General features: G+C 41.3%; 1 protein-coding gene across 1 annotated transcript in view; it reads right to left on the reverse strand.

Moving 5' to 3' along the window:
* otog (otogelin) overlaps positions 1 to 21,977 on the reverse strand; it is a 56,589-nt gene that overhangs the window by 12,028 nt on the left and 22,584 nt on the right. The window contains exons 23-38 of the mRNA XM_087173860.1: positions 21,699 to 21,864; positions 13,948 to 14,055; positions 13,115 to 13,253; positions 12,164 to 12,298; positions 11,819 to 11,965; positions 10,981 to 11,100; positions 10,285 to 10,401; positions 9,904 to 10,060; positions 9,592 to 9,618; positions 9,186 to 9,362; positions 7,249 to 7,527; positions 5,813 to 5,930; positions 5,151 to 5,230; positions 1,340 to 4,101; positions 338 to 515; positions 52 to 203 (exon numbers count right to left, since the gene is read on the reverse strand). Coding sequence (XP_087029986.1) covers positions 52 to 203; positions 338 to 515; positions 1,340 to 4,101; positions 5,151 to 5,230; positions 5,813 to 5,930; positions 7,249 to 7,527; positions 9,186 to 9,362; positions 9,592 to 9,618; positions 9,904 to 10,060; positions 10,285 to 10,401; positions 10,981 to 11,100; positions 11,819 to 11,965; positions 12,164 to 12,298; positions 13,115 to 13,253; positions 13,948 to 14,055; positions 21,699 to 21,864 — 4,862 coding nt within the window. The remainder of the gene's footprint in view (positions 1 to 51; positions 204 to 337; positions 516 to 1,339; positions 4,102 to 5,150; positions 5,231 to 5,812; positions 5,931 to 7,248; positions 7,528 to 9,185; positions 9,363 to 9,591; positions 9,619 to 9,903; positions 10,061 to 10,284; positions 10,402 to 10,980; positions 11,101 to 11,818; positions 11,966 to 12,163; positions 12,299 to 13,114; positions 13,254 to 13,947; positions 14,056 to 21,698; positions 21,865 to 21,977) is intronic.

Genomic DNA, 21,977 nt, shown 5'->3' on the forward strand with positions numbered 1-21,977 from the left:
AATCAAATCAGTGACTTTTGTTCCCATCGTTTTAAGGAAACTTAAATTTACCGGTGACTCATTGTCAGCAGGACACTCCTGAACCAGGACACTGACGGTCTCGTTGGGCAGCTGGGTCACTATGTACGAGGCGGCCTTGTAGATGGCAACGCTGTTCCCATCAAACGTGATTACGTTCAGGTCCGGAAACATCGAGCAGCGACCTGGAACATCAAGGAAAAATGACAATGATCTTCAAAACCACCATACAAAACATACATCAGATGATCATTGTCATTTAGCAGAGCCACAATATTGTACACTCATAGATAGAATATGGTTTGTCTGTTTTCCTCACATGGACAGTCCCACTGAGGGCAGCACTTGTCTCCATTGACCAGGATGGCAAAGCCGAGCAGGCCACAGTTCGGGGGTTCAGAGCTGAAGGGACAGCTCAGAGATTTGTTGAACAGGACGAGCTGGTTGTTGACGCAGATGTACTTTGTGCACTCATCAACAATCTCTGCATACGGAGGCTGGACGGAAACAAAATAAAAAAACTGAAAACCAGGAGTTACACAACAAAAAACATTAAGCACAGAGATATTTGTAAGCAGGAAAGAAAACAAATATTGTCATAGTTTAGTGTCAAAGAGGCTGATTTAACTTAAAATATATATAAACTTTTCATCATGTTACAGAAGTGTCCATTTGCCCAAAAAGCCTGTGGATACTCTCTGGAAAAAGTTAGTGACCCATGAGTTTAGAATATTCACAAATAAACTGTGTTGAAATATGCTGATTGTATTTCTGCATAATATCAATAACTGTATCTACTGCTCTACATCAGAAAAATAAGATTTAAAGGGCCCATATTTTACACTCTTCCTGGGTTTTATGTGAAGTGTCCATAAGAAGATATATTTGTGGTTTTAAGAACAAAAACCATCTCTGTGTAGTTTTACATCTCCTCTCTCAGGCTTCTCTCTGGAGCTCTAGTAGCAACAGGTAAATCAGCCAATCAGATGAGAGGATCTTAGCCTCTCTTCTGATTGGCTGACTGTTTTGTGAGTGATTTAATAAAAATGTAGCAGATTTCAGGTAAACACTCCAGGCGGGCGGGGCTCAGGGTGTGGCTGAGAGCGGTGACTGTTGGGGTGGACATCTCACTTTATACAACATGGGACCTTTAACACTGGCTGCTTGATTAAAGCTGCAGCTGGTGCTCTTATTTTGAATTAGCTTTCAGAATATTCCTTCATGGATTTTTTTTGGAAACAAAGTCAACATGGAAGTTTTCCGTCTACCAATATGTTCAAATTCTCCGATTGACAGGTTGATGAATAATAACTGAACCCACAGTGCAAATCCTTAAAGTGGACACAGCCATGGACGTTGTGCTCTCCGCTGTATGTGTGGTCGTTTCCACTGTATGCGTGGTCATTTCCGCTGTATGTGTGGTCGGTGACGCCGGTGTTGTTGCACCTGGACTGGTGCGATCCACTCTATCCAGCTCAGGAGTTTGGACTGTGGTGGCTGCTGGGTGTGAAGTTGTAGAGGGAGTGGGTATACCAGGCTCCTGGGTGGAGATGACCACACCAGGTGGACGTGTCACCGGTTGGGATGTAGATGGTGACACGTCAGTCTCTTTGGTTGTCATAGTTTTCTCAGATGTGGCTGACTCTGTTGTGGTTGTCGTGGAGACAGCTGTAGATGCTGTAACTGTTGTTAAAGTAGGAACAGGCACTGAGGCGGTTGTGGTGGTCAGGCCAGGAACTGCTGCGGTTGTTTCGGTGAGTTCGGTCGTGTTCGCTGTAGCGACTGACTCAGGAGATGTTGCGACGGTTGCAGATGGCGCTCCTGATGTGGTTGTTGTGCCGGGAATTGGTGTGACAGTCGGCAGTCCAGGAGCGGTTGATCTGGTGGTTACTGTTGAGGGCCTCGCTGCTATGGTAACCCTTGCAGTGACCGGCGTGACGGTTGACCTCTCAGTCATTGTGATTCTTGTTGTCACAGGAACCCTGGGTGTCGTCCTGAGGGTTGTCGTCCGTGTGATGGTTGTAGTTGTTGTGGTGGGTGTAGCTCTAGTGGTGGACACCAGCCGGGTGGTTACTCTATCCGGGAAAGTTGTCGGCCTTGGAGCTGCTGATGTGGTTGTGTGCAGCGGAGACCAAGATGAAGGCGGTGTGGTTGTAGCTCTTGTTGTCACCTCCACTCGCCCCGTCACTGGATGTGTCGTATCTGTAATCGGCTGTGTGACGACAGGTCTAGGCGTGGTGGTAACAACACCTGGTGGAGCTCTTGTAGAGGCCGTTGTGAGAGGTGTCTCAGGAGCACCAGGTGCAGGTGGTGGGGGTGTTACCAGTTTCTGGGTTGTAGTGGCTGCAGTTTCTGTAGTTGATATTTCAGTATAAGTAGTAGTTCTGGTAGTGGAGGCCGTGGCAGCAGCTGATGTCGCAGAGGTGACAACCGGCTTTGTTGTTGTCACTGGAAGACGAGGTACTTCAGTAGTAATAGTGGAAGTGAGCACGTGGATGATAGATTCAGAAGTGACCTCTGGTGTAGTCTTCACTATGGGGCTGTAGGCAGGGGTGGATGAGGTCTCCTGATGAGGTGGACGCCATGGCTCGGAGGTCCGCATGGTAGAGGCAGGATGAGCGGTGCTCTCTTTTGTTGGTGATAGAGGCACAGCGGTGGTTTCTGTGAGAGACACTGGCGCTAGAGTTGGTGGACCTGTGGATGCAGTGGAGGTTTCTGGAACCTCTGGAGGTCTTAGAGTTGTGGTCTGAGTGGTTCTCTCTGTTGTTGGGACGGCCACAGACCAGGAAGTTCTCTCAGTATGGGTTGTGGAGGTGGACACAGGAGAAGTCGTTGTGTCTGTACTCTTCGGAGTCGGAGGTTCAGCTGTTGTTGTGGTAGCTACAGGTATTTCAGACACAGTAGTTTCCTCTTTCTTTGTTGTTGTTCTCCAGTCTGTAGCAGTTGACGTAGGAGTAGGTGGTGCACTTGTAGTCGGTGCTACATGAAGTGGGGTTGATGTTGGTAACTCAGGAGCTGCTGTAGTGGAGGTTGTGACTTCAGTAGGAGAAGTATACTGAATCCTCTCTGTGGTAGCAGGTGGTGTTGTTGTTTCTGGACTTGTGTGTGGTGTTGTTTTACTGGTGGTGAAAGGTGAAACTGGTGTGACTGATTCTGTGATCTTTGCTGAAGTGGCTGTGGGCAAAGACACACTTCCTGTTTCAACAGGGGGCGAGGTCGGGAGAAGGGAAGCGGTTGTGAGCGCTGTGCTTGGTAAACCAGGAGGGATGGGTGTAGTTGTAGTTGGGGGAAGTCTCTCGGCTATTACAGTCTTTGTACTGATGTCTGTGTACGCAGTGGTAGCTGTACTGGGAACAGTGGTTTTGTCTGTAACTAAAGTCCCTGAAGTTGGAGTGGGACCTGGACTAGAAGATGTTACAGTTGGAGTAACTGCTGCTGAATGTGTTGTAGCTTCTGTGGTCTCTTTGGTTGTGTGTAGGACAGCAGGAGGAGGGGTACTGATGGTGGTTGGCCACTCGATGGAAGTGGTGGGCGGTGCTGAGGGTGTAGTTGGCAGCAGGGAGTCAGTGGGCTTGGTGGAGGAGGTGAGCCAGAACAGAGCCGTGATGGCAAAAGGAGCGCTGCTGGTCCTGAATGTGCTGGAGCTGAAGGGGCTGGTGGTGGAGCTCAGACCCAGGGTCGTACCTGTCACAGTGGTGGGAGGGGCTTCAGTCACTCTGACCGTAGACAGCGGCTCCACCAACTCTGGCCTGACAGCAGGGGGTGCTGTTGGTGATGATGGGGGTCCTGCTGTTCTTGAAAGTTCAGGACTGGCAGAAGGAGTGGTGGGGGCTGGTCGGGTCGGCTCATCCGGGGCAGGTGGAGCCTTAGTGGAGGTGGTCTGTATGCTGGCGGCAGGAACAGTGGCGGTGGTCTTAGATGTGGGTCCGGTGTGTGGAGCAGTGGAGGATTTAGTGGCGACTGTGGTCTTGAGAGAGGTGGTGGAGGCAGCAGTGGTGGTGGTGGCTGAAGAGGTGACAGCTGTAGAGAGCACCTGAGCAGTAGATGGGGTCACAGGCTGCAGAACAACTGGGGCCTTAATGCCTGAAACCAAACAATACAAAGTGTGTTAGAGAAGCACTGTAAATAAGGAAATGTAATATATGAAATATATGTCCCTATATCAACAGTGATGTTGCCAAATATGTGATCTATAAGGTGAATATTATTATCACATATATACGTCCTCTGGATAAATGAAGGTATATAACTTATATATACTATTTATATGAAATTCCCATACTAAAATTTGTGCATGCATATATATCATAGCATAAACATTAGCATAAGCATAACATTGTACATATTTATATCACTTTATTTTCATATTCTTCATCTTTTTTAAATACTTGACATTGTCATTTTGCATTTTTTCTTTCTTGGTACTGTCCACGTAGCTGCTGTTACTCAAATTTCCCAAACTGTGGGACTAATAAAGTAATATCTTGACTTATAAATAATATGATATATACTTAATTTATGCATGCAAGTTTATTAAAACAACATGGACTCCACTGTACATACATTGAGAAATATCTTTTTTCTTGTTTCTATAAGAGTGAATGATTTTTTGGTGTTGTAAGAAAATTGCCTTTGATGTAAATATGGTTGTAATAAAAATAGAAGAGGGGTTGGTGGATACCTTTATTATGGATATTATAGATTATAGATACTTTTATTACCATTGTAATTTAATTACAAGACAACACCAGTGCTTACAAACTTTTCATTTCACAAATTTATAGCTTTTGAGTTGTTTATAATTTTGAGACCCACATTTGTGAAATACAGGTGTGAGTTCTGGTTCATGAGCAACTTGTTTCACATTTTAACATTTTAACTGTAGATGCCAACATCCACGAAGTATGGAGCACTGCAGAAAGGAGTAAATTGTCTTACTTTGTTTAATTTGGTGGTTACTAAGGTGTAAGTGGCAGGTGTAAGTAAAGATTTTAATAAATAACACCATCAAAGTTTTTTTAATTGCCGTCTACTTTTAAAAACAGTCCCTCACTGTGTAATCCCACCACTCAACACTGTGTCACTAAGAAATCAGTTCAATAACTGAGGGAAAAAAATCAGGGGATACTCACAGTCTTCAACATAGACACAGCGGCGGGTGACCTCATCCAGGACCATGTGTGGGGGGCAGACAGGAAGGCAGCCCTCCACTCTGTCCAGAGAGAAACACATTGTTATAAAAAAAAAAAAACCTGACCCTAACTGTCTGAGTTTTACAGTTTTTATTTAATCAGAGTTCTCTGATATTCTGTCTGATATTTGTTTTCAGATGAGTACTGATGTATAGTCTTGTTATCTACTTTCAACAGTCTGAACAAGTAACTTGTGTCCACTGTATAATAAAGATCATTACTTTCGGGTTATGGAAGATATTGGTTATAACTAATATCTATCATCTAATATACTAGAGATTTGAACATCAGCTCCACACAAAATTTGTAACCAGTCATTTGGGGAAAAACACAAATACTAATAATACACATTTTTCTGTATGAAATAATTTCACTTTTCCTACACAAAAAGTAATGTAGCACTGATTATTCAATCTGGTATTTCTGACTCAAGTAATGAGACAAACATCCTTGAGAATGATATCTAATAATATCTAATATCTAATGGTATCTGATGTCCGAGGGTCAGTCCAGACCTGATGTTTCACTCAGACTCTAATAGAAACTAACTGTCTACAAACTGCTGTAGCTGTTGAAATTAAGGAAAAGGTCAAAAGTCTCACTGTGGGATGGTGACGCAGGCCTCAGCCGACGGGTCGCTGCAGGTCTTGAAGCAGGGGCTGACGCAGGAGTCGTACCTCCACTGACACTGAGGACCTGGACGGGCTTCTGGGTTGGAGCCTGATGAAAAACAAACACTTTTCACTTTCACTTCAAGATCAAACAAAAACATTAAATGTTTTTTTCTCAATTAGCATCTTTAAACAATTAAAATTTTAATTTTAATTTAATATAAATTTTGTGCTCAAAGTAGCATCATACCGACATAAAAATGAATGAACTGATTCATTATAAAATAGATTGATGAGCATTATTTCATTATATTAAACTGTTGTCCAACTAATTTAACCCTTAAGTAGCTTTACATTTAGAAAAAACATATTTATGACACGTGACAAATCAGTTTTGTTCATTGTGACACTTTGTTAAAGTTTCATCAGTTAAACGCATTATGTTAAGTTTGTAATAGTTGTTTTACTTCATTCTGGATGACGTGCTTTCTTTGGAAACTGTCAACTTAAGTGAAATGTAAAATAAAGTTCTGTGGTTTTGAACAAGTGTAATAATGGAACCATCTGTGGTTGTGGCAGGGTCAAAACCGTTAAAACATACTTAATAGCCTCAGTTTAACTGCTAATAGGCTATTGATGTGAAACATCAATTGCACTGACAGTGTTGTATAAGAAAAGTAGATCATGTTACTAATCTACTGTCTGAAAAGGATCCAGAAATGTTTTCACAGACCAGTAATGTGATGAACTTAGAAAGCCATTAATGTCTGTCTCATGTCTGGACTTCAGCCCTCACTCTGCATGTCTGTGGCATTCACTGCTGTCAGCAGGAAATCCAATCTGCTATTGGCCGCTGCGCCTTTTCCATTAACTAAAACAAATGCTGCCGTATTTTTAGCATCAGCGATTAGTCTGACTGCTGAGCATGAGGAAGAGGAAACACCAGTCTTGACCTTTGACACCAGAGAGAAGAGATCAACTGAACGCTTAGAAAAGCTCGAGCTTCAACAGGAAAATTCTTAAACGCACCTTTTACTGACAAAGTCTCTGACCCTCATCAGGTAAAACTCTATGTCAATCAATAAACACTGTGCTGACACAGAGGCACGTTGAACTGGCCATAGAAAAAACAACTGAAGACATTCGTCTGGTAATTACGATCTCCGTGTAGCATAATAACGACTTGTAATGAGAGAAATATATCACATAAATTCTAGAAACATTTCACTTCACTTTTCAGTTCAGTATTTTCCAGCTCATTTCCTGGAAACTTTCCTCATAATTTCCAAAAACTCAGCTGGTATTCAGCTGTTAATTGCCAGGATATTTCCAATAAAGGGCTACACAGTATTACAAGGGAAATTAAGACTGCAGCCTCAGTAACCCTGATGATGGTGATGTGATGCGTTTGCTTCAGTGCTGCTGACCTGTCAGCCTGAACAGCGTGGCCTTGCGGAAACTGTTGGTGTGTCTGTATTTGAGCAGGTGGAGATGAAGCAGCGTGGCGTGCAGGAAAAAGCTGGGCTTCGCGTGGGACTCCAGCGAGTCATAGCCGGGGATCCAGGTGTTCCTGTGGAGGACGAAGGTGGCTCCGTCCCAGAATGCCTTGCTCTCCTCCCACTTGGCCAGCCTCAAATGGCCACTGGGGTTCACATACAGGAAGTAGTTTGGTCTGTCAGCTGCCTCAAAGGAAACCCGTGATGTGTCTGTGTAGATGAAAACAAAAATGATTAGTCAGTATGCCAGGAAGCAGGTGAAGCAACATAGGAAGAAACACTGAGAAGAAGCACAAGCATTATGTGTTTGATATATTAAATATGAACATATGATAAAGGGACTGAGCTTATGTGTTTCTGTTCAACCTGAACGCCCTGCAATGCCTCACATAAACTAATGCACACACACACTCACTCATCAATGGTAGCAGAACTGATTGTGCAATGGGGATGAATGCCTAGTATGTTAGCAAACATTAGACAGGAATGCATTTGATAATGAAAGGAAAAATTAAATATATATGTAATGGAACAAAATGTGGCAGAAAAAGATCCAGAGTTCAGCAGTATCTCAGTAAATCTCAGAAAACAGTGAGAGCAGCTTGTTTCAGTCTTGGCTTGCTGACCAGCCTGTAGCTCAGGTTGCAACATTAGCATTTTGGCGATCGGATCTCTGAGCCCGTCTGCCACTGGAAGTCAATGGAGGGCCATCTCCTCCATCAGTGTTTTCACCGGGACACTCAAATCATTCCAAACACTGACGAACGCAGAGGAAACAGAGGAAGAGGAGAATGCCAGCAGAAAGAGTTTGTCTCTAAAACGCTGTGCAGACAGAGGCAGAACGGCCAGAAAACAGGATGGCAATGGGACGATCTTCTGTAATATTAACATTGAGAGAATTGGCGGATGTGTGGCGGACAACACCAAGCTCACCTGGACATCAAATCCAAGAACTTCTCAATAACCTAAGAGTAAGGTATAAAAATGTCAGTTGGCTTTTCCTCCTGTAAGCATTGTGGTTAAGGGAGTGGTGTTCTCAGGGAGAAGGTCAAGTTGGATGAGAAAACAAACCACTGTGGTATCTACACACCGATCAAACGTTCCCAAACTCCACTACACAAGTTTCCTTTCATGCACTGATACTGTATCTACTGTATCCTGCATTAGTGAAGCAGATAGTGACACTAAATGACTGTAAAATAAAACTATAAAGCTTCTCAACTAACCACAAGGTTCCCACACTTGCTCAGACATCAAATTCAATGACGTTTACATGATTTTCAAGGTCGTCTTCAAGGAAATTCCCACTTACTGCTCTTGTCAATTTAACAGATAATTACAGTTATTAGTTGAAGCTAGTTCTTCTCTCTATGGCAATTTACACTATATTATTATAAAATATTAAACTCCTTTGCCTTTGCTGTGTGATATTCTTTGGACATTTAAAGACTAAAAAAAATGACATATTCAAAGGGAAAAATATTAATTAGATTGGAGTTGTCTCATTTTTAATCCTGCTCTTGTCAAAACAAGAAGAAATTCTTTTTTATTTTTGGTTGCTATGGCGACACATCTCCACCACAGGGTTTTCCTCTTCAGTGTCTGTACTCCCAGAGAGAGAGAGAGAGAGAGAGAGAGAGCTGAAGCAAGTGAATTTAGGTTCTGCTGTGAATCTAAAAATAATTTTTAGATGATTGTGAGTCAGTTGAATTAAATCTTTTCCAAAGCAAAAATTAAGAAGAAGGCTGTGGAGAGAGGAGGAAGAGTGTTGCGCAGAACACATAAATAATAATAATAAATAAACAAATAATCCCAGAGTCAGTTTTTGGAGTGACAAGAATCATGTGCTGTAAATAAAGTTAACTCACCATGTGGTCGGGCTCTGCTGAGGCCCGGTGTCATCATGAACTGTGACAAGATGCTGGTGGTGATGGTGCTGCTGAGGTTGGCCTGCTGCAGAAACACAGAGCCGCTGGACCTGCTGGCTACCAACACTGTGGTCTGATCCCTGAAGGTGACGAGTCTGAACGGGCCTTTACCCAGAACTACAGACAGGAGGCCACGTTAGTGCTGCAGCGCGTTAATGCAGTTCTCGCTCTTATACAACAGATCACACATACTCTAAATCTGTGACGAATGAATTTAAGATAAAATGACTAAAATGAATAAAAACGTTCAACAATTACAACATATTGATTAATTACAGATGATCAAGTTTGAATGATGAGTTTTAGTCATGTAGCTTCTTCTAGGTCAGTAGAGAAAATGTCATACCTTTGTTGAAGAATTCACAATCATACGCTGCAGAGAGAGGGGAGACAGTTAATGATAATAATAAGGGTAATAAACATTTCAATTAGGTTGATAATCAAGTGTTAATGTGTTAATGTGGTACACCATCATTTTACAGATCTTATAAGCTGCTACAGAAGGCTCTACTAATGGTTAATGATTTATTAATGTTTCATGGGTTGTCAAGTTAAATCCTTATGAAAACTGATTTCAAGGAGGATTTCTACAATCCTTAGTGGTACAGAGAAGTAACACAGGTTTTTTGCTCCTTTAATTTTCTGCGTTCTGACTTACGGCATAAAGAGGGCGAGCGCCAGTCGACAGGAACGCCCTGGTGGCAGCATCGCTGGGCGTACGCCGCCACGCTGGTGCAAAAACACTCACAGTCACCTCCTCTGCTGCAGCCACATGTGTCTGCCAGGCAGTTCATGTAGAACCAGGTAACATCCACCTGAACACGAAGAAAAAACAAAACACTTTCTTTCACAAACCTCAAGGATTTGTAGGAATTGGATGGAGTTTGGCAGATTATGAATACATGAGATGGAGAGTTAGGTTGCAAGTTGTTTGTTAGCTGTAAAAGACAGTCAATGAGCAGAGCAACATGACATACCCAACAGATCTCTAAAGAGCCCGAGCTGCAGGATGGAGGGCTGCTGTTGTACAGTTACTCACCACTGGGTGGCAGGCCTGGAAGACTTCACTGAGCAGGACAGCACACTGCCGCTTAGCAAAAGGCTCTCTGAGTGGACTGAGGCTGCAGGGGTGTCTGATATCTGGACTGTTCACACACTGAAAACACACACACACAAAATGGTGTTAAATGACATGTTTCTATTAGAGGATGAGTAGTAAGGACTTAAAAATAATTTTCTGTAATAAGATTTCTGTACATTTTACAAAGGAAAGGGAAAAAACAAACAACAACACAGTATGGTTTTAAAAGTGTTTTATATATAAAAATTAAAAAAAGGTTTTTCTTACTTATAATAATTACTGTCATTAAGAATCTCATAATGTAAAATGTCTCTATGGGTTAACTATTCTCACACATCTCGCTCCACTTCAGTTTGTTAATGTGTGTTGTGTTACACACACATAAAGCCTGTCTGTAATGTTTCTACATTTAGCCCCAATTCCTATTTTACTTAAAACAATCTAAATAAATCTTGAATTTTGAGATCAAACACCTTTTTTGAGTTAAAAGGAGTTAGGTTTTTGAGTTAGGTTCCTCGTTTGAATTTGAAACAATGGCAAACATCATTTCACACTGTTCTTCAGTGAAGTGCTGCAACAAGCAGATACAGAATAAGAAATCTGTTATTTTACTTCAAAGCTACTTTGTTGAAAAATGTAACAGTTGACACTCACCTCTGCTGCAGTCCAGCTGTTTCCAAACTCCTGTGGTGTCGGGGAATCAATGTTGTCGGGCGTCCGCATCTCGTTAACCGTCTTCAGGTCAAAGTTCCCACACAGCCCGCTCAGCTTCCCCTGAACACATCACCAACATTTCTCTCCATATCATAATCTCCTTACTGTCATATCCTCTTCACCTAACACACTGAACCTCACTGTCTATTCATGTTGATCGATCTGAATAAAAGCTAATGCTCCTACTTCAGCATTGTTGCAGGACAGTGTCTGATCACCAGTGGCAGCACTGAGCACACTGCTGTTTGTTTTATGAACATCTGTGTGACTAGAATTTTCAGGTTTTCTCTTATTTCCACCATAAAAGCAAACAACAAATCATTCAAATATCTAATAAATCAATCTTAACTGAAGGTCCACTTACTTCCTTGTTCCCCACCTTTCAACCACATCACATGGTCTTCATCAGGACATGGAATTTGCCAGCACAGATGAGAAGTCATTAGAGTGCTCATAATGCAAAGATTTAACACCTACAGTTCTATGATAACTCAGCATACTCCATCTGCTGATGACAACCATGTGATAGGGCCGAAAGCTCTCATACAAGCAAGTAAGAGGACCTTTAGTTGAGGCTGTTTTGTCAACTATTATTTCAAGTCAAGCATAAACTGTCAAGCTCAGCTTCAAATATTATTTATCCTCATCAGGGAGGACAAGGGGAGACAGGAGCAACGGGACTGATGGGAAATGTGTTTGTAGTCACTCTAGATAAGAGCTTTGGCTAATTGCTCCAAATGCAAGCTAGAGAGACACATCACAGAACCAGGGTCCCTACCTGCCAGCGAGGTCCAACCTGGATATGGACTGTGGTCTTACGGTCCCAGAGGATGGTGACATCTTCCTCAGGGAAGTGAATCACTGTGAAGTATCCAGCCGGCCAGATGAACATCCTCTGCTTCCTGTCAATCACACTGGATGGATTCTAGATAGGGAAGTTGAATTTTACAGAAATATTCTCAACTCTTATTCTCATGGTGACTTAAATATGACAATAACTTCCATATTCTATATTTTAGGTTTATTTCATTTAAATGTACGAGATTATACTGCAAGTGTGCTGCTGGAAAGCAGCATTATTCTTTTTAAAAAATCTAGAAAATGTATTGAAGGCGTCTCTTACTGGCTTCCCAGTGTCATCATCAAATGCTATGAAGGATCTTCCGATGCTGATCAACAGAGATTTCCTGCAGATGACTCCGCTGTCGAAACAGTCCACGTTCTCAGCTGAAACACTGAGCATCACATCCGCGCTGCTCTGTGGAAGAGATCACAGAAAATATATACTGTGAACGACATCAGTGTTTTTAACTCTATGAGTTACTTCAGAATAAAAGTCTGTTTTAATTAACCCCCTGAATTTATCATTTTAACTGCACAACTCCAAATTTCTTTACATTTTGATGCTTCTAAAATAAAAAATTACAAAAATGACAAATTAGCAGGTCTGCTACATTTTACTCGTTTTACTTTTAAGGACCAGCGTGTTGGATTTAGTGGCATCTAGTGGTGAGGTAGTAAATTGCAAGTAGCTGAATACCCCTCCGTTTCCAAGGATGTGGGAAAACATACGGTGGCTATCAGGTGACGTAAAAACGTCCCTCGAGCCAGTGTTTGGTTTGTCCATTCTGGGCTACTGTACAAACAAGAATAACATGGCAGGCTCAATGAAAGAGTACACGCTCCCTAACTAAGCTACTAAAAATACAACAACTCTTTGTTTCAGGTGATTATAAAATAACAAAAAATTATGATTATATTCCATCTCTGCCAATAGATCCCCTAGATCCCACACACTGGTCCTTTAATACCACAATAATTATCTGACTTGTCAGTACAAGAAAAGGTTCTTATTTACTGCAGTGATCAACGTTTGTTACATGGGGACATTAAGTCCAGGTGAAAATCTTATATACCGGTAGCTCATATTTTTCAATAAAAACCTGATACATCCCCCAAAGTACCCCCCAAAAAACAAAAACTAAAAGCCTTAAGTGTACAGATGAATGGCCAGAGGGTTAAAATATGCAAAACCAGTTTTAGTTCTTTTACCATATATAAATACTTTCAATACCTTTACAAGATAGACTTTGCAAGCACCAACATAGTCAAACAGCAGGCCGTCAAACGTCCTGTAGTGGCGATCACCGTAAGCCGTGCACATGGATGGACACGGACGAAACACACACTGGAACGTCCCATGCTGGCAAACACTACAAAGACAGCACAGCTCGAGTGATTCAGCATCAACTTGTTCCCACTTAGTGCAAGGACATTTTTTTCATGTATAATGGCCTCCTTTTGTCCCGAGCCTCAGGTTTACAGCCGGCAGAAAAGTGGCCAGTGAATTGTCAAAGGCTGAATCGCCGCTCATTGCGCTATTAGGCTGTCATCTACATCTACTTGGCTATGGCTTGAAGAGGAATTGGAGGGATGGGAGAATGACTGAGATCACTGGGAGAGTGTTTCCTTTCACCAGTTCATGAACAGTCTGAAGCAGAGGGAATCAAAGAGTCATACAAGGGCCCGCTCTGTTTTCCAGGCCTTTTTTATGTCCTGTGATAGCTGAGAATTATGGATATCAGGTGGCCACTTTTGCTGCTCTGACAATCTCAGGTCTCATCGCTTTCAGGCAAGGATCTGACTTAGAAAAAATTAGTAACGTTGTTGGAGATTTGTCTTAATCCTGACAGATATTGTTGGCAGATGATTGATGAGCGAAATACAAATTAGTACACCAAGGAAAAATGGATGAAGATGCACTGGAGGAAGGAAGGAGAACTGAATTGAAGGGTAAAGATCATGTGGAAACAGAGCCCAGATGTTGTATTTTAATGAACAAAGTTGTGTAAAAAAACATAATCTGATTTTGTATGTGGCTGTGTCCCCACAAATCCATGAACATACCACTGATGGCAGGGGGAGGAGACTCTGTCGCCTGGGTAATACTCCTTTCCTTTCCACAGACAGGGACAGGCTGCTGGTTCAAAGCACTCATCTCCATGTTTCAGCAAGCTGGGAGCAAGCACACAGATTTGGTTAAGGATAAAACTGTTTTAAAGCTCTTTATTTACTGGTACGGAAAATCAAGCTTGAATGTTGTGGTTTGAGATCAACACATTCTGATGCACAAATATGTTTTATTGGTTTAAACCCTGAAACTGTATCTCCTTAACCTTAGAGGAGGCACGGGGTCCCTGATGTATCTTGTTCAAACATCAGTGAGGAAGAATTCAATTCAGTTTGCTTGGTTTGTCTAATGAGAATGAGGACATTTACCAATTTATGGTGCCAAGATGCCTGATAATATCTCAATGCTGTAACAGGAGAATTTTGGTGTGATCTGTTCAAAGTGACAACTTGATCCAACCAGCGAAAAAAGGCAAAAACACTGAGTAAAGGATGTGAGTTGCAGTTTTTCCTACTAGGAAACTAATTAAAGATCAAAAAGGGTCTGAACAATATAGGGTTGATTGGGTTGCATGAGCGTTAAGGCTTTTTTCAATTATTATCACAAAAGAGTGAAAAATGTCCCAGAGCTCATATTCAAATTGTTTGTTTTGTCTAACAAAAAGAGAAAATACAGTAAATCCTAAGATTAAAGAAGCTGGAACCAGAGGATGTTTCACATTTTTGCTTGATAATTGACTTAAACAATTATATTGATCATGAAAATTGTTGCCGATTAATTTTCTGTCAATCAACAAATGACAAATCAAAACTGTGAAGGGGGGATATATGATGATATAAGTTTTCTCTGCCACTGAACATAGTTTCCTGCTGTGAGCAGGAAAGCCAAGAGATGCAGCCATTGTTACACTTACAATTCAAGAGGTTCTAATACGCCCTCTGAGCAGTGCTACGTCTTCAGGGCACACTGGACAAGTAAAGTAAAGAGAGGGGCTGACCAGGCCGGGACTACCTGGTTAGCATGCTAACTTCAGTAAAAAAAAAGACGTGATAGAAATAGAAGCAAAATCAGCTCTTGGCAAGTAAAGGAATTAAGTTTGATGCTGAACTTGCAACGTTTCTTCTAGACTGGTATGTAAACAGCTGTTAATGCTAATGTTGGCTATGTAGCAATAGCAAAGACTTACATATAGCTTCTTTAAAGCTTTAGTGTAGTGTCTATGACACTGGAGACACATTCTGTGTCCTGTCAACTGTGAAGCCTTCATTCCCAAACCTTAACCAAGTGCTTTCAGGTAACTGAACCTAATCAGACTTTACCATAGACAAAGCTGATGTGAGTCATTTAAGGGTTTTTCTTACAAACACTGACAAACAAAATCATTTAAGCACAAAGACATCTTTAATCAAACTTTTCACCATCGGACCAAAGGTAACCAGTGCATGTGGTTGCACATGAAGATCGCAGATGTAAAGCCAAGCAGAGCAACAATACACCTGGATGAGGTGTTCATTCAAATCATGAATAGGCCGATGATAGAGCCTCATATCTCACAACACTAATGCGAAGCTGTGGCCGTTATTGTTCAGGAACTATGGTCTAACAGGATGCTATCAAGTTATAACATAATCGTGATTTGGAGCTCCTGTGTTCATCTCTAACCCAGATATGAGGACTCGTCCTTTGCCAAGAGAATGACAGAGGCAGAGCCAAAGCAGGTTAGCTTCCAGAGCAGAGCGATGCCAGGAAATGAGAGAGAATTTCAGGGATGGGCGACTGTGGATGAAAAGCGGTAACACTCGTTGGCTACATGAGAAAACCAGACAATTAGGATTCTCAGAGATAGAGAGAGAAACACTCTTTGTCTGGATCCCTCCATTTTCTTTCCACTCTGCGAGACGAAGCTGATAAGTATCTTGTAATATCCAGGGTTGAGCTATATCCACTGGCGAGGCAGCAGACAATGAATTGACATACTGAATGGTCCCGCCGCAAACCTCAGGTTCATCTGAGTAGAGTTACACCCCAGATAAAACGGTGTTAACAGCTTCCTTTATCCCCCCGCCAAGCCACTGTATCAATTACTCCGATCAAAGATTGTAAAATCATTCTTTCTCCCGACTTATGTGCACATCATGAACACGGCTCTCATTTTGATATTTCATTTTATCGGGCAAGGTAAAAGTGACTGAGGAAGATGTAGCTTCATAGTGTGGCGAATGGCGGTCAGGCGGCGCGGTGGGTCGAATGCAGTCTGTGATGCATCTGGTGCAGTGCCAGGTTATGCAGACCCACTGGAGATCACACGTTTAATTATCCAAGGTAACAAAAGTGGAAAGTGTCACATTACTGTCACTAGCCTTCAGTATCTGATGAGGCTTTGACCTACGTTATGAATGTCAGATCTAACAAATCATTCCATGTGCTGCTAAGTAGGCCAGTGAAATAAGTAGATAAAATTTTCCATGATAAATAGTGCAGGGAAAAAATTTTGCATGTCTTCCCCATTTCTGCCAGACAATGAGAAATAGTCTGCTTCCTCTGAATGGCCTCATCGTTTTAAGTTGTTCTTAGTTGTTACAGATAATAATAATAATAATAATCATCATCATCATAATAAGCTTGAGATAACATAAGATAAAATTAAGAACGGACAATAAAATTATAAATGAAATAAACAGTTTAAAATGTTTTAAAAAATTAGGGACGAGTGCGACAATGAGTTACAGTAAAAATGATTAAATGAATCGATACAATAAGAAAAAGGATAATAATAATAATAATAATAATATAATAATAGATTTAAGAAGTAGATTCAAAATTTGTTTTAATTCTGCAGATCTAAAAATACAACTAAAGACATTCAGTTCTCCAAGGTTTTTTTGTAGCACTCAAATGTTTCCAAATACCGTTGAGTCATGTCACCTGAGAGGTTTGAGATTATCTTGTGTACGTCCTTATTCTGCATCGTATCACTCTCTACTTGTTTGTAACATCCCAAAACCCTCCAACCAAGCAGGCAACAGGTTGTTCCGTTGTGTGTAGATACTGTAACCAAAGCCAAATTCCCGAAATGCTGAATGCTGGTCCCGCGTTGCACCTGAAAGTCCAGGTTCATACGAGTTCAGCTGGGCTAATTGACACGGAATGAGGAATGAATGAATGGTCTACATTTTTATCATAAACAAAGTGTGCCATTGTGAATGAAAACACAATGGGTTCTTCTGTCAGCACCTCAGCTAATTATTTCCCATTAGAGGTTTTAAGTCCTGCTGCAGATGAATAACTCGCATTTCAGTTTGAGTAAGGATCTATTTTTTCTGTTTTCATGGTAATCATCTGAGTGTTGTACTAATATGACAGAGCAGGCAGCTGCTTATCATCTGCTGTCTGTTTTCCAAAGGACCATCTGAAGATGGAGCACTGAGGTTATTGCAGGCCGACAAATATGACAAATACGACGGATAAAACGCAAAACAGAAAAACCTTCCTAAGACATAAAAATGAGAATGTAGTAGTGGAAGCAAGTACATTTACTCAAGTATTCTGTAATTCTGTAATTTGATGTACTTGTACTTCACTGGAGTATTTCAATTTTCTGTTGCTTTATACTTTATACTCTACTACAGCTCAGGGGTAAATGTTGTATTTTTCAGTCCACAACATTTATTTGATAACTTTAGTTAATAGCTACTTTACATATTAAGATTTATAAAACATGAAATTACACTACCTGACATTATACACAAGTTTAAAATTTTAAAATTTAAAAAAATTACTGCTAATTGGTTGAGAAAGGATCGGTCAGCCAATCAGAGGAGAGCCTCTGAGGCTCTCTGTTTTCTGAGTGACGCAGTAAAGGCAAATAACAAAGTTCAATCAGCGCTGGAATGAGCCGAACAGACAAAAAAATTGCATCATCAAAATCGGACTGAAATTCTCCGGCTGGATTTGGTGTGGAGCTACTGAAGCCTTGGGCCTGGTACTGGTACAAACACCCGGAACATCTGGTGGCGTCGGGGTGACCGTCCATGGTGTTGCAGTGTTCAGATTTAATGCAGTGGAGTTGTGAGTGCTGGAGTCCACTGCCCCTGCGTTCAGCTCACTCTCCTTCGCTGCTAGACCCTTCAGGCGAACTGGTACTGTGCAAATGAGCATTGAGGCCAAGGGTGTGTGGCTGCAGAATTCAAGGCCATCAGGAACAAGAGGGAGGTGGGTGATCTGGCCACTTGGGCAACAAGACTGGAATCTGGCGAGTGGACTACCAGGAGAAGGAGCTGTCTGCTCTTCCATCGCTGACTGTAAATGGGATTGATTGGGACTGCAGACGAGAGACCAGCAGTGACGTTAAGGTGAATGCAAGCAAGGAACTTTTACCAACAGCAGCATGACGGCGGCGGATACGTATGTGGTAATGAAGGTGGAATTATACTTTGTCTGGGCAGCAGCTACAGAAACAAAGCCGTCAAGAACTTACTCCAACTCAAGGCAGTATGTGTCCACACACACACACACACACACACACACACACAGGCATGATAAAATCTGGTTTTCAGTCCGAGTGTAATTCATAAAACATCACAAGTGATAAAACAGGAAACCTAAAACAGCAAGATAAAAGTAATCCAACGATTGGCAGAAGAATTGTGTTAAAAGGTCAAACAAGCAGGCGCCCCATGTGTAGAGGCTACAGTCCTCGCTGCAGTTGGCCCCGGTTCGAGTCCCGCATCGGACAGCCTTTACTGCATGTCATTCCCCCTCTCTGCCTCCCCATTTCCTGTCTCTCTACTGTCCTGTCGAAGAAAGGCATAAAAAGCCCCAAAAAAATATAATTTAAAAAAAAAAAAAGGTCGAACAAAAGTCCTTAATAGAGATTGAATAAATATAGAAGAAAATTGAAGTAAACACTTCTTTTCAGATTCCGCCTCAAACACGTAAAACATGGTGTACATACACAAACTGTTTTGATCTTTCTGTTAGTTAGTGATATAATCTATTTTTAGTTTTCCAGTATCGCCACATCATGTTGTGTCTAAGAGAACCTTTAAATCGTCTCCTCGTCACTGCACTTATTAATACTGCTGTCAGCCTGAATGAGATCTTTGTGTCCATGTTTACCACAAAATTAGTTCACAAACTATCAAGTTTAAGGGAGTTTTTTAACACCCTTACTGTGACTGGCATTTTGGAAGTCAGAGTTGACCATAAAGGTCGTTATGCTTGTGGACAAAAGGATTAAATGAATCACGCCAATGAGGTCAGCAGAGATGACGCAGGGTTGAGATGACCACGAGGCATCTCCATATCTGACTGACCTTTTCTCTGTGTCACTGTGCTTCATGATGTTAGACGATATACTGCACGAACCTGGTGCTATTTATAGACCGGGACTGACAAGAGGAAGGGGGGAACCTCGGTCACAATGCACATTTCTAAATAAATCTAAATATATCGTTACGTTTGGTGCTAAAAAAAACATTCTTTACTTCAAGAGATTTTTGTTAAAACTCTCAGCTTTTTACTGTGACAACAAAATATAATAGACTATATATTACTACCTACTGGCGAACTGCACTTCTTTTAGGATATGGCTTAGCTTAGTTTATTTCATAGTAAGTACATGTTTACTAGAATAAAAAATATATCTGTTTGAGGTCATTGTAGTGATGTAGTGTGGACATTAGAGCATTCATTTTCAACCATATTTTTTGATATGTTTTTATGTTATATTGTTATTGGATTTTTCAAATATTCAGATCAATATTAGTCACCTGGCTGTTTAAAAAAGGCGGGTTTGTTCAGAACGTCAGGTCTCGCACAACGATGACACAGTAGTGACGATTCTCTCTGACCAATCTGAGGTCTCCAGTTTTTCATGTCACTTTTTGGTATCGGCTCCACTGATACCAAAGACAGTACCAGGTACCAGGTACTATCCACAACTTTTGCCTGATGGAGTCGAGTGGAGCTGGTACCATGCAGTGGAAAAGGGCTATTAGTGTATTGAGAGACCTGTCAATCAATTTGCGAATCATGGCAGCTTCTTCATCTGTGTTTTGACACTTTTGTTTACATTTTAAACATGGATTGGGCTTTTGGGTACCTGTGTTACCAAATGCCTTTGAAGGTGGATTATTTTATTATTTTATTATATCATTATTCATTATTTTTATATATAATATTCTTGCCTTTTACTTTTTAGTTTTGTGTTCTACATTTTGTATTCAATCACATTTTATCTTGATGTGTCATGCTTGTTCTGCAAGTGTGTAGACTACTGTTGTCTCCACGGTGTAGAGCTACCATCAGTCAGCTATGAAACCTGCGTCATAAACCGGTACATGTTTAAACTGACCCCTGCCTGTTCATATTGTAATCGGGATGACTCCTGGTTGATGTCGCAGAATGAAACCACTTAACCCTCTTTTCAGGCCGACAGCCAGAGGGGATTAGAGGGATCGGATGACTGTAATCTACTCCGTGATGTCTGTTCACCTCATCTACTGGTTTTAAGGACTTTTGTGCACCGGAGATGATCTGGAGTCCGTTTAAAAGCATGTGGCTGGTATTTCTTTAAATCTCAACGTATCAGCACGTGGCTTGGAAAATGTCTTTCAAATTAACTTTCTGACCAAGCTGAACTTTTAAAACCTTTGAAAACTAATGGAACACATTCAGTGCATCAACCTTAAAATCACTGCAAGAAAGTTTTGCAAGAAAAACATAAAATGGTGGGAAATATTTACAGCAAGATTTTAGTGTATAGCAACCACAATCAATTTTGCAGATCACGTGATGCCCCCTGGCCCAAAACAACTCTCTCATACACAGTTGTCACTAAAGAACTAAAATGATGGATGGCTTTTTCTAAGTGTCCAAACACTCAATAATTACAATAATCAGAATTAAAGCCATTATAACCAATAAAAATGAAAACAATTTAGAGACACGTGATATTCATGTGTGTGAAGAGTCAGCGATCTCAGCCAGTGGAAAACTCTAATGCTCATGACGTACAGATCAAAAACAATTAAGCCTGAAGAACCTTAAAATGTTGTTAGTTGTTTGCACCTTGTGAGCATCTTCCATTTTGGACAAAATATCCTGTAGATTTATTCATCTAAATTGAAGTTTGCTGTGTCTGAAACTGTCCACTCATATGTGATTGTTGAATGTGTCGAATGTGGTGGTGACCAGCATCAGCAGGTAGGGGGATGTTTTTGATCACTGACCAAGTGCCATCCTCCCGTGTCAGAGGATTATAACTGGTTCATGTGAGAGTCTTTAACCCGTCCTAATCCTCCTGACCTCAGTGACACCGTCAGCCTGGTCCACTCTACACACAACTCACACTTGTTTCTTAACCTTTTCTTACTAAATGAAAATTCATGCTCTTTCAGTGCATTTTCAGAACCACTGCTGTGAGGATTCAAACCAGCAACCTTCCAGTCTCTAACTCTCTGGTCACAAACAAATGAATATGAAACATGTCAGCTCCTGAAAAAGACAACGTCAAGGCCATTCAGCATTGAGGAGGGTAATGAATGAATTGTATGTTGAATGAAAGAAATTAATGGTTGTATGTTGCTGTGATAGTATATAGTTGGTAGTGCACTGAATTATTTGTCAATGTGAATTTTCTGGAAACTTGAGTTTGATTAAATTATTCCATTGTAATGTAGGCAGTCATGAACTTCCATACGCAACTATTCAGTGTTTGACAAAATAACTACAAGACGTCACTCACCCAGGAGGGCAGGTACATCCAGCCACGCAGGGCTCGTGTGTCGAGCAGGTGAGGTTGAGCAGGTAGGATTCACAGGTGCGCTCACAGGCCACGCCCCTTCCCGGCAGGATGCCGTCCTCCCCCTCTGAGCAGTTCTGGTAAAGCTGACCTGCAGGACACAACCTGTCTGCAAGAATTGACGCAGGAATCACGAGTTAGCAAGATGCTTACAAACAAGTAAACAAACAAGTTTACAAGTAAACAAACAAACAAATCCATATCTATTCTCTTTAAAAACAT

Source organism: Seriola lalandi, unplaced genomic scaffold (genome assembly GCF_002814215.2).
Source record: "Seriola lalandi dorsalis isolate HSWRI2012SDOR001 ecotype SW California unplaced genomic scaffold, Sedor1 jcf7180002054286, whole genome shotgun sequence".
NCBI lineage: Eukaryota > Metazoa > Chordata > Actinopteri > Carangiformes > Carangidae > Seriola > Seriola lalandi.